The sequence below is a fragment of the Ammospiza nelsoni genome, chromosome 5 (genome assembly GCF_027579445.1).
Source record: "Ammospiza nelsoni isolate bAmmNel1 chromosome 5, bAmmNel1.pri, whole genome shotgun sequence".
In the NCBI taxonomy this organism is placed as follows: Eukaryota; Metazoa; Chordata; class Aves; order Passeriformes; family Passerellidae; genus Ammospiza; species Ammospiza nelsoni.
In genome coordinates, this window is record NC_080637.1 from 66,732,178 (window position 1) to 66,745,447 (window position 13,270).

At 42.8% G+C, this 13,270-nt stretch overlaps 1 protein-coding gene across 1 annotated transcript; it reads right to left on the bottom strand.

The window, feature by feature from the left end:
* Nucleotides 1-256: 256 nt before the first annotated feature.
* On the bottom strand, nucleotides 257-11,547 carry CREBL2 (cAMP responsive element binding protein like 2). The gene is made up of 4 exons (XM_059472202.1): nucleotides 11,356-11,547; nucleotides 4,325-4,522; nucleotides 2,796-2,943; nucleotides 257-2,080 (listed from the first exon to the last, which is right to left on the bottom strand). Coding segments are annotated over exons 1-4 (363 nt in total). The 5' UTR covers nucleotides 11,371-11,547; the 3' UTR covers nucleotides 257-2,078.
* Between the last annotated feature and the right edge of the window lie 1,723 nt (nucleotides 11,548-13,270).

The following is a 13,270-nucleotide window of genomic DNA, read 5'->3' on the forward strand; positions in this document are numbered from 1 at the left end:
CTTAATAGTCTTGTGTGTGTGTGCAACATTTTTAGCAATTGCTGGGTGCCTGGTTGCAGGGTCTAAAGAATAAACCTAAAACCATGCATTAAGGTTCAAGATATAGGTGCTTAGAATGCAATTCTGAAAACAATTGTGCTGTACACTGAAATATGGTACTTGATTATCTTCAGTGTTTTCACCCCATCCTGAACTGACACAATGCTAAACAGACCCAATTAGTTAAATAAAAAAAAGCAACACTCGGTCTAGCAAAGTCGTTCATTATAATATTTATTCTATGAAACAATGCTGAAAATAGAAGATTAAAAAATGTTCCATGCATTTCATAAAATACAGAGAAAGACACTGTCATAAACAAAATAGAATAAGCAAGCCAAACACTCTCTGAAAACCCCAGGAGCTCAACTCTCCACATTGCATCATGAGAATACAAAAAGCATATCCAGGAGAAAGAGCAGTCTGAGGAAAGTGGCAGGTTATCTCTCAATAACTGGGATGAGTACGTCTTGGTCATTAACCCACAAGAGTTTTGCCACAACCTTTCTTACTACAAAACCAAACTGATTCCACTTGCTCTCCTTGCTACCAGTTCCTGGCAATGTCTTTGGCTGGGAAACCAGGACAGCATAGCAGAATTCACATTAAGCTGCTGTCCAGAGAGGTACTAGGGCCCAAAATGTAGGCAGCTATGGAAAGGTATCAGGGCACAGTGGGTGAGAGGGAATGGCAGCTGTTCCTCTGCTGGAAGCAGGCTGCAGGGACATGCCTTGACTGTCTTCCCAGGAGCACAGTGTGTGGAAAATGCACCTGCTGGAAGAAGGATGGGCAGAAGTGATGCCCTAGGGTGACTTTATGATGCTTGGAGCCCCAGCTGTCTGTTCTGTTTATGCTGGATATTAAGTTCTGCACCTTTAAGACTGGTTCTGAGAGCAAAGGGCAGGAGAAGAAGAGCACAGCTTGTTTGCAGAAACTGCACTTGCTCCTCTGCATTGTCTCTCACAGACTGTGTTATCTGCAGCAAGAACAGCAGGACAGAGCTCTCCTTTGCCTTTAGTCAGCTTTTTTAGCTAGCCGAGGCAGAGAAGTTCACCACACTGTGGCATTTCTTTTTCTTGGAACTCATTGGCCCTGCTCTGGACTGAAAACCCAGAAAAACACCAGGAGCTCATGTCTGTAGCCCACCAGGGCCTGGGATGCAGCATTTTCCAGTGCAGGAGGAGAGACTGAGCAAGCCTACCACACCCCATGAAAAGGATTTTCTGAATTTGCCATCTCTTCAGAACAGGGAGAGGTTTGTTTAATATTATTCATTTTTTATGCTTGTGAATACTTTGCTTGTTAAACAAACAGACTTTTTCCACTTTTTTCTGCAAGGAAATCTTGAGGGGAGGGGTTGCTTGAATCTGCTTTCTAAAGGGATCCATTTGGAAGTTTCCTCCCAAATTTGCCCTAAACCAGGACAAGCAGGAAATGTATCTAGTATCTCTTTAAGAATCCCAGTCACACAAAAGACATGCTGCATTAAAGATGGATGACAAGAGCAGCAACAAGAGCTGCATTTAGGTTACAAATGACATTGCTATCAATCTTACTGAAACATTTTGATCCAGCTCCTTCTCCTCAACCTACAATAGTGGGTTTGGCTTTAGCAAAGCTGTTACAAGATCCTTCTCTTGATTTTCTTTTACAGAACCTCCCACACTCCCACAACAGTTAACAACCACATAACCACCAAACACAAAGCCAGCCTAATTCCGGGCTCTGACATAAAAGCAGCCTCACTCTTGTGCTGGGAACACCCCAAAGCTGCCATAGCTGTATTTGGGGAGCGCAGGGTAGAGAAAGGAAGAACAAGGCTCCACTTACACCAACATCTGCTGCTCCAAAAGCCCCACCCACAAAGCCTTAGGAGCACCATAATCAAAGAATTTCATGTGGGGAGGAGCAAAGAGAAGAGAACAGACTGGGATCCTTCCCCCTGCACCTGGGGATGCAGCCACTCTTCAGAACAGCATTCTTCCTCCTGCCAGCTCCCAAGCCAACTCTGCTGCAGCATGGAAGGTTCTGCATCAGCCTCCTGAGAATGAAGAACAGGGGGAGAAGATTGTTATGGTTGGAAGAGTGGTTTTCATGTTGATCATGAAAAACATAAAGCTAGAAACTCCTGTTTTTTAAAAAAATTCAGTGAAGTGTAATTTAGCCGGTAGCACAAACTATTAAAAAATTAGAAGTAAGATCTAGAATTGCCCATGCTATACCTTAATTCTCTCCCTTTGCATATATATATATATCAGGAATATGACTTTATATCTTCTCACTTTCCAATTCCCAGAAGAAACCTATTCCATTCCCTGCACAAGCACAAAGGAGTCAGAAAGAAGACTCCATAGAAAATCCCACGTCCAGCATTTCTCTCTTGGAGTGCTTGCAGCTAGAATAATGTTTTCTTGGTAAAGTTTTTAAAGTTCAATTATGTTTAATGTGCTCCATTTAGCTTGCATTAAAAAAAAAACAGAAAATGCTGTAAGAAATTAAGGTCTTCACAGGTCTCCACAGGCTTTGGTGAAACACAGAGTCTTTTAAAATAATTGCCCAGCTTCCTCTATAGTGGAATTTCTGTGTTGTCCATGTAAACATTACACAGAGTCTTTGTACCACCCACTAAGCTCTTTGTTTCAATCAACTATTTCTTCCCAAAAGCACATCCTTATGTTTCTTCCTACACCACAGCCATCCTCCTACACCACAAAAGATGTAACAAAACAGGAATTAATCACAGGCTGGATACTTACAGGGATTGCTGCTGTTTGCCTCTGTCTTTGCAGCCTTGGCAAGTTTGGTTGAGTTCTGCTGTGCTTTGCCTTGCTCCTCTCCAGTTAGCAGGGCTTTTATTTCCGAGGGGATTTTCCCTTGGTCCATGGCCACGCACCACTGCTTGTACTGAAATATGCAAACACATTAGGCCTTAGCAAAGTGCCAGGATCACATTAGCAGACAAACCAGGGCTGGAATCTTTACCTTCCTGTCCATTCATGGAAGGTCTGAACGTACTGAGCTGAAGCCTCTTACGAAACTGCAGAGCCCTAATGAGCTGAGCACGTGGCCAAGGCTGCATACCTGGCCTCAGCAAAGCCTCTTTCAGTCAATAAACTGCTGCTCAGAGGCAGCCCCAGACAGAATGCTGTAATTATTAAACAACATGGAACACTCTGTGCAATTTCTCGCTGCTGGCATGCGAGAATACCGTTCCAGTTCATGGCCTATTAAAAACAAATATTTCACATGACTCTGGGGCTCACGGACTACTGAGAGGTCCTTTCCAACTGCACAAGGCACAGTGGAAGCACATGTACCTTATTCCTACTTCCCTCATCTTAAATCCTTCATTGCCAAACCCTGAAGCACATCAAAAAACTGTGGAGAGTTGGCTGGCTTTTCACCTGATCATAAACCTGCTGACTTGTAGTGATCAGCCCTGCCCATTCAAACAAACCTAAAGTCAGGTCAATGCAGCATTCTCAGCATTGGTGATGTTTCAATGACACCACTGTGTTGTCACTATAGGACGTGAAAGAACACAAGCACACACCGCAGTTCTCAAGGTGAAGAAAAAAAAAGAAGTTTATTTTCTGACTCCAACATTTATAGTTTTCTGAGAGTGACAGTGGATTGGAGGGTGACAGTGCCACCTCTCCAATGACACTGGACAGACCAACAGTCCATCAGCTTTCTCCTCCTCCATGAAGGAATGCAAAACAATGAGTTACTTACAGAAAGTGTGTGAGAAAGTTCTCTACAAGAATGTCGGCATCAGAAGGCTTAGAAAATCTTAAAAAAACAGGGCAACACTGTGTCTGTATTTCCAGCCGAAACATTCTCTTTGGTTAATGCTGCTCATTTGGCCAAGACCCCAATCTTACACATCCTGGAACCACCTACAAAGAGAGCATGTTGCAAGAATCCTCCTCACCAGCAGAGAAGCAATGGCACTCTGTGGATATATGCTTGCCCTTTGATATTTCAACACCTCTTCTCACAATCTACCTCTGTCAAAAGTGTTTCAAAAGCAGACATTTCAAAGCCAACACACTCAAATATAATGGCACTTCCTTTGCTTGCTTCCAGTTCAGAACCAGCAGATAACTTGTGACATGAGTTTGTATTCTACACACCAAAGCAGGCAAACAGCTGGATGCATCTGATGTTTTGATACCTCCTGGCCAGCCAAATGCCACTGTCAGTCACTGTGGTCCCGAGAACAAGTGTTCATGACACAGGTCCCAGACAATACTGAGGGTTAGGTTAAATGATAGCTCCTTACCATTTCAAGCTCTTCTCTGAGAGCACAGATGGCTCTCTCTCTGCTTGAAACCAGCTCTTCCAGGTACTGGTACCTCAGCTTCTTCCTGGCTCTGCACTCTCTTGCACTCTGACGACTTCTTTCAAGTTTTGCCTTCAAGTCTATTTTGGCTGGTTTACGACCTCGTTTGCCTGGTTTCTTTACCTTGCCTCCAACCACCTGGAAAGGAAAGGCACAGTAAAGATCCTGTTCTGCAAAGGTAGTGCTGGAACCATGAGACAGTAAATATTAGGAATCTCAAGTACAAAATCTTGCATATCCATCCCGGAGCAACAGAGGAAATAAGAATGCTGAGCTCTGAAGTTTTCAGGATTCTCTCCAGTGGCTCTATTTCTCTCTCATACTGGGGAGCCCAGAACTCAATACACTATTTCAGGTATCTATGAGGGCATCTGGTTATTGAGGAGGCATAATCAGCTTGCAGTGAAATTGTTTTCATATCACCAACAGCTGGTGCTCTAGCAGGTCTGGAAATGTAACTCTCCCTTGCAGAAATGTAACTCTCTAGTTTCTTGCCCTATGGAATGCAGGTTTTGCAATCACCTTCCCCTCTTCTTTGTAGCTCCTTTTTTACAGGTCTGAGAGCTTCTGCTGCTACAAATAAAAATTTAAAAAAATAAAATAAACCCAGGTTTACTCTGCATTTCCCCACTCAAATATTTCATTCTTAACATGGGGGCATGGCACAAGAAAATCTTAAATATGGTCTGCAGATTAGTTCACTGGTCATTGGGCAGTATCACCTAGTAAACATTACATCAGCCACACACTCCAGCTCCCTCTGAAGTGAGAATTTCTCTTTATTTGCATTCTGACCACACTGTTTGACTAGAGGGGGTGTGGAGAAATACACCTAACACACACACCTGCATACAAGAATTTCACTGCTGCCTTAGTATTTCACCATCCTGCACACAGACAGACTTTTTCTAACAGGCAGTGTTTAAAATATCAGAGTTCATCATTTTTAAAAAAGCACTTTTACTGTGAAAAGCTACAAACAAGTAATTTTTAACATTCAAAGAAGTCACTTGTTCTGCAAACTTAGCAAGCTGCAATAAAAACAATAACATAGTGAGTTGACGTGCCAGAATGAAGAGGGAAAAAAAGGATTATACAATTGAGCCTATTCTTTCTTTGGAAAGTGAGTCAACAATCACATGCCAACATAATCCTACCCTCTCTGTATTGTCCCTCCTGATTTATTCAGGAGTAGCTGCCTACCATAAGCAAATGAAAGAACAGAAAGTACTTAATGGACATCTGTATAATGAAACAAACACAATACATTCAGAAGAGCACAGGGAAAAAAAAAACTAAGCTCTTTTACATTTGAACTGCTGAATACAGTTTAAATTCTTTACTTCATCAAGGTGCTCCCCATAAGATTTTCTAGCTCAAAAAAATGAATGTAGTTCAAAAATAAAAGTAACCAGATGTGGCCAAGGCAGGGGGCAGGAGCTCTAAGGAAGGGAAAGTGACTGTGCCTTTTCAGGCATGGCAAGGTCTGTCCTCTCATGGAAACATTCTCCTGGTTGTGGATGGTGTGATCCACATGCCCAGCTCAGCAGAAGGTGAAACTATACAGAATTTTCTCAGGTGGGGCTGTAGGCACTCACAATTTGCTCTCTATTATTACTCACACTTGGAAGATTGGTGGATATTACATTATACACACTACAGCCAAAGTACTTCAGTTCTCAAAGACTTTTAGCACCTGAGGCTTTTTCTGTGCTAATGCAATGTATTTCAAAGCAAATCTCTGAATTCAAGAGCTAGATAAGGTCTTGTAGAAACACACTGCAGCTCTCTCAAAAAGCCCTGGCCACTCTGGGTTCTGACCCTCTAGAACTAGAGTGAGCTGCCACTCAAGGCTGGGGCCCCAGCACACACCACACTCCTATGAGAACAAAAAGTACACATCACCCTGAAAAGGCAGCAATTACAAGCAATTTATTCAAATCCTGCATTCTTGTCAGTTTTTCCTCACCAATATTTAGAAGCTCCTGCTGTAACTTTAAGCAACCCAGCTGAGAAAAAAGGCCTGAGAAATCCTTTGCCCCCATACAGCATTCCCATATCTCCCTGGCTTCTAGTCCTGTTTGCCTGCTCAGTTTCTGTGCTGATGTGACAGAAAGAAGACAAAGCAGAAGTGATAGTTGATACTGAACATGGCAACAGACCAAGCAAACATTTTTTGTCCTTTTGTATTCCTCTGCAGTTTATAAAATATGTGATCTATTAGCATTCAGCAGTTGAGATTTGGGGTTTTTTCAGGGAGTCATAAGCAATCAAGACTCAGAACAACATTAATCATAAAAATTTTCATAGATATATTAACAAAGGCATGCGTCAGTTAGAGATCTGACCAAGCTCCCATTTCAGTTCACTCAGAAAACAGAAGAACATAACTCTTTTCTCAGGCACATGGTGTGGTTCTTGGGGTGTCCTGCACAGGGCAGGAGTTGGACACGATGATCCCAATTGGTCCCTTCCAACTCAGCCTATTCTGTGACTCCACAATTTCCTCTTAATACCCTCCTTAGCCCATAACCTCATTCTTGCCTCCCATCAGTGCTCAGGCACAAAGTTATTTGACCTGGAATTGGAAATAGCTGCAATTACTTGACCTGATATAGAAAATTCCTCAGACTTCTGGGTTTTTTTACTAGAAGCCTGCAGCAGATCTCTCCAAAATGAACAGCAGAGGGGTCCTCCACAGGAAGGAGGTGCACATACAATAGACTACACTGTATCAGCTCCTCACTCACAACCCTGAGGAGCTGAGCCCCTCAGATAGAAGACCGGGGTAGAGTTGGCCTCATCATGAGATTTGCAAGTTTGAATCAATTTAGCAGATTAAAGCAACAGCAGCCCAGGCAATGCTGATCACACTGACCAGGTCAGCATCTCCCAGAAGCTCTGAGTTTATTTACCAATGAACAAGCAGCTCCATCAACCAGTACTTGAGATCCATCTCAGGCAGACTCTGCATTGCATTTGCAGCTGAAGGTAAAGGTCTGCAGAACTTAATGCAGCATGAAACTGGTGATCATCTACACAATTTATATAAAACTATAAAAATTATTTGTTAGAAATAAAACCTAAGTGCTGTGTTACAGTAGAGGGAATCTATTCCCACTTGCAAACATTTTTATAAAATCAGAAAGTAAATGAAGCCAGTCACAAGTCTCCTAACAAAGATGAAGTTTTCTGATCTTCCAATTCAAAGCATACCACTCACAGTAGCAGTACAAAACCCAGCTAGAGAGCATGCTTGTTATTCCTCCATTTCATGACATTTTATATGCCCAACACAATTCTTTTACTTTCACTGGCAGACAAACTGCATCCGATAATGATCCAAAAATGTAAGATACTATTTAGTGAGCAAACACAATCTAAGTCTGAAGCAGATGTGTCAACAGAAATTAATCCTGAAACTCTCACCATACAAAGTGCTTCATGTCTTAAGAATGCCACGTTCAGCACAGAGGCATCAAGAATACTGTCTGTCTTTGCTGCAAGGTCTGTTTTAAAAAAGCATGAGCTAGGGATAAATAAAGTTTTCACAAAGAGTTATGCAGGCACCCAGATGGGTAAGTGCTAAAGTTCAGGGCAGCAGGCACTCAGATGCCACCTTGCCACAGGTGACAGCCCTGCTCTTCCCCAAGGAAGGACCTACAGCCTCACACAGGAATTGTGTCCACCACTGGGCCCTACACATCCTCTCAGTTCTCATGAACCGAAATCAGGCACTTTTCTAAACACGTCTCTGTTAGAATTCAGGGAGTTCTGTTAGAGCTCAGGGATGGTCAGCTAACTCTACCATGTGTATCCTCCCAGCCCACTGTAACAATGAAATAAAATAAAACTGTTTAGAGACTTTAATCTCCTCCATTTTTTATGGCTCCTCGCAAATATGAGATGTGTCATCTGAGCAATGCTGAGCAGGAGCTTTTTCAAACATGTAATGATTTGAAATTGCTCCTATCAAACTATAACCAAAGCTGTTAAGGTTTTATATTTCCAAGCAAGCAGTAATGAGAATGCTTTATGTTTAATTGTAATAAATGGATAGTGGGATGTTAGTTCTCAAGAATGTTGAATGTATGTTATAAGGATGAAAGAAGTTTTGCTAAGACCTGTGTGGAAATCAGCCCAGCTCCTTGGGTGTAGCCCTTTGCTGAGAGCCTTCCCCTGCTGGAACAGCATGTGTTCCCTTGGAAAGGAAAGCTGCATGAACACCAGAGCAAGAAATCAACACTTGCTGGATCCACAAATATATTATATAATATATTTTCTGTGCAAGACAAGAATATTTGTAATAAAAGACAGCAATCCCAACCTTTTTTGGTGTTGGTCTGGTTTTTGTTTGCTTGGTTTTAACTTCACTGGAATAACAAAATTGACATTACAAACTTTTGTTTCTCATTTCTGGACATAAACTGAGAAGTTAATTACTAAAATAACTATTTTCAGTGTCCCCTACAAAAAACTCTGTAATTAATACAAAAGATTGCAGTTAGCTGTATAAAACTGTATTTTAATGTTGACCAACAAGTTACCAACTTCTTACCCTAGTCCCTACTCTCTGCTTCCCAATGCATATAACAAATACATAATATGTTATATGTAGCCTTGTAAAATAATCAAGAAATTTCACCTATAAAGGCTGAAGCCACCACAACACAGCCTCTCCTTTTTCCTCTGTCCAAAGACTTCAGAGATGCACAACTGATGTTTTAACATGAATTAACTGCAAGTAACAGCTCCATCACTAAATTCTTTCCCTTCCACACCCAATAGATAAATCACAGCAAGAAGTGAGGCCAGTACCTGAACAACCCTTAGGTTAAAAGCAGTTCTATAGAAGAAAAGGAGGTCATATTTTGGGTGGGTGTTCTTTGGGGTTGTTTGTTTGTTTGGGGTTTTGTTTGTTTTTTGGTTTTTTTTGTGTGTGTGTGAATATTTTAAGAACATCCTTCTGAAATGAAACATGAAATTCTTCTAGATCTGATGCTAAGATATTCTACCTCTCCCTTTATTTCTTGCTATTTCCTTCCAATTTTGAGGAATGTGTTGACAAGAACCATTCTTCTAATGTCCTCTTAAATCAGACAAGAAGCTAAATTAAAATGCACTATGAATTAGGGAAAACTCTGCAGCCTGCAAGCTCAGTTCTAAATTCCTTGTGTCAATTAGATGAAAGAAACACTGAACTTGGCTGCAGGGAGTTATAGAATGGTCACTACACTACCAACACAATTTAGTTGGTTGAGTTTTTGCAGGGAAAGTCCTTTCACAGGCCAACCCCCTCAGCAAGGAGGAAAGTGGAATTTTTAGGAGATTTCAAGGACATGCTGACTCCAGTGTAATCACAGTGGCCATAAAATGAGTAATGAATAAATAAATAGTGCTTGCCTCATCCTGACACAACAACCTGCAATGGGAAGAGCCCTCCTAAGGGAAATGGCATCTCTTGAATGGAGTCACCAACTCCTCAAGGTGACCTGCAGCCTCATGAATGATAAAAACTGTACTTGGGAGTGAAGATAGCAAGAAGAGTGAATATTCCACTCTGTTGCTTTTTCTTATTCAACTCAACATCAATTTTAAAAAAGAAAAAAAAAAGACCAAAGATTCAACTTACTGACTGGGTAAATAGATTTATTTTATTTAGTAAATGTGTCAAAAAATGTTTCAGGGGAAAAAAAAAAAGGCATGCTATCATGACTCCACATGACAAAATGGCAGACCAAAAATTATTTTTAAATGAAAATTCGGAAGTTGGGTAATAAAAAGAGCCTAATTCAGAGAAGGACATAAAAAGAAATAAAAATCAGATAATGTTCATGAACTATATACACCTCCAGAACTAAATCTTCTGGATCTTCTAAACTACTGCCCAAATTACACAAACATTCATGGAGTTCCCAGAGTTGTGAGACATCAGTGATGCAGATTTCCCCCAACCTCCTTCACAGCTTTCAGGTAAGGCCTTAATAAAATAAAATAGCATACATGTTAAAACAGCAGATCACCACAAACCTTTCAGAGCCTTGCAACCCATTCTGTGGATTGTGGATTACCAAATTACTGATCACTTCTAAATTTCTTTATTCCTTAAGAAATCGTGTCAAGCATTTTTTCTTGCTTTGAATTAAAGCAGATCTTCATAGGCTGTGTAATTTTGTTCCAGTAAAATCCCCGTGGATAAGGCTTAACCAGCACTGAAGGGAGCTGAAACACCCAGCCTCAGCTGGATCTGGGCTGCAGTGAGCAGGCACGGCTGCTGTCCCTACAGGCTCTGCTTTAGGAACACTCTAAGTAGGAGGGTGGAGGAAGATCTGTTCCTTGGGCACCTCCTCATGGTCATCTTCACTCAGCTGGAACCCCACACCGTCAGGGATGCCACTGTGCTGCTCTCATGAAATTCTTCCAATGCTGGAAGAATCCAGGTTCCAGCAGCCAGTATGAGGCTGCAATCCACGCTGCTGCCCTCGACCTCACCATTTGTGCACACCATTTGGGACACTTTAAGCAGGAGGATGGAGGAAGATCCATTCCTTGGGCACCTTCTCATGTTCATCTTCGCTCAGCTGGCACCCCACACCTTCAGGGATGCCACTGTGCTGCTCTCATGAAATTCTTCTAATGCTGGAAGACTCCAAGCTCCAGCACCCAGTACAAGGCTGCAGCCCACGCTGCTGCCCTCGTACCTCACCATTTGTGCTATTTATAATCAATCCAGGCTGCTGCTGGGAGCATGAGGCTCTGCACCACACCACACTGCTGGTACCCAGCCTTTGTCCATGCCTGGAGGTTTAAGGAATCGCCAGAAGCAGCATCGAAGCGCTGCAAGCAAGAACTAAGCGGGCAACCCTTCCTTGCTATCAGCTGCGGGAAGCAGAGCTGGCCAAGAGCAGATTTCAGAAGGGTCCCTGCACCAAGAGCCTCACCGGCTGCCCCCAGCGCCAGCAGGCCCTTACCTTGCTGTCATCCATGTGTGCCGCCAGCCCCGATCCGCCTCGCCGCAGCCCCTGCTCGAGGAGCAGACGGAGCCGCCCGCCCGCAGCCCCGGCAGACACCAGCGCTCAAAGAGCCTCAGGGCCGCCCGCCGCCGCCATCGCCCGCTGCCATCTTTGTTTACAGAACAGCGGAGCGGTGGCGCCGGCAGAGCGGTGCACGCTGGGAATTATAGTCTTGTTCGGCCCCCGTCGCTATTGGCCGCCGCCCTGGCGGGGACAGAATAAACTACAACTCCCAGCAGGCCAGCCAAGGAGTGGCGCGGTGATTTGTCCTCGCCTCCCCGAGCGAGCGAACTACATTTCCCAGGAGGCTCCGGGCGCTCCGCCGCCTCACCCCGCAACAACTGAATTTGTTGTTTTGTTGGTGTTTGTTTGTTTGTTTGTGTTTTTTCTATCGCTCGCACCATTCCACGGCTGTTCTGCTGCAGCCGCAATGGCTCCGGAAAGATGACCAGGGGCTGGTGGGGTCAGGGCTGCCGGCTCCCACCCTAGCACGGGCTAGATGCAAAAAACCCAAACCCATAACACAACAAATTTAAGTTTTCTGCTGGTTTTTGCCTTGCTTTGCCCTAAGAGTTCTTGAAGACAGAGCCGAATTTTCCAGGCCACCTGCACACTACTGAGCCTGTAATTCCTGGAGAATACCCAGTTCCCCCCATTTCCATGTGGGCGCAGGGCTCATGCGGAATCCCTGAGGTAAACCCCGGCCATCCTCCCATGTCCGTGCCCCCAAATGAGCTCTGTGCTTGCTGGAAGGACACAGGTATGTGAAAAACGCCAATCACTTGTTTTTAAAAGTTTAATAGTAATAAAATGGTTATAAGAATAGTACAATAATACAATACAATTAGAGTAATTATAATTTGGACAATTTGAATTAGGACAATATGAGACAATAGAGACAAAGAGTTGCGGACATCCGGGTACCTTCTTCTGGGCAGCATAAGCCCAAAAAAGGACCCCCATTAACAAAGGATTAACCCTTAAAAACAACAGCCTGTTGCATGTTCATACATCTCATACATGATGTATAAATTCCATTCAAACACAGGATTCTGTCTGGTCATCTTCAGCTTCTTCCTCCTAATCCTAATGGTGTCATCCTACCCAAGCAAGGCGGGAAGTTGTTCGTTTCTCCTGATAATGGAGCAATAAATTCTCTTTCTCTGAAAGATTTAGGTGTCCTGTGGCTGCTACCTCAGTGTGAGTCCTTTCTTTAGAAAAAGAAATATCCTACCTAGCATAGTTTCTATTTTAACATTTTGTTATAACCTAAAACTATATTTAACACATTATTTAAGAGAATTAATACAGCATTACTTTCTAACACAACACATACAATATTAATTTTAATATTTGTGAAAAGCCAATCATAAAATATGCATTTTTCACAGGTACCCCAGTACACAATGCTCTTCAGTACGGCCCACATTTCAAGCTGGTGGTGAAACCTGAAGCTTGGCGTGTTTCATGTTGCTGCATGTTTCTTTTTATTCATGCAAGAGTTTCCCATGACTTAATCTCTTTTACATGCAATTGTTAGGGCTGAAGGCTTTGTCATGGGATTTTCCCCCTGAATCACAGACCTTCCTCTTGGAGGGATATGCTTGCTAGATGGCAGAGACAAAGCACTTTCTAAAGCTTTTTTTTTTATAACTATAACTTATATGTTGTCAAATACAAGGCAGTTTGCACACTGCTTGTCCAAAAAACAATGAATCAGTTCTGGTAACTCTCCTTTGAAATAATAGTAGTAAAAAAGCAGGGATGATCAACGTGTCAAACATCAGCTAATAAAGTGGAAGGAATGGCTTGCTATGAGCTTGTCTTCTGTGATCCCACCCCCATCTTTACCTTCAAATTCTTCCAGAGGGTG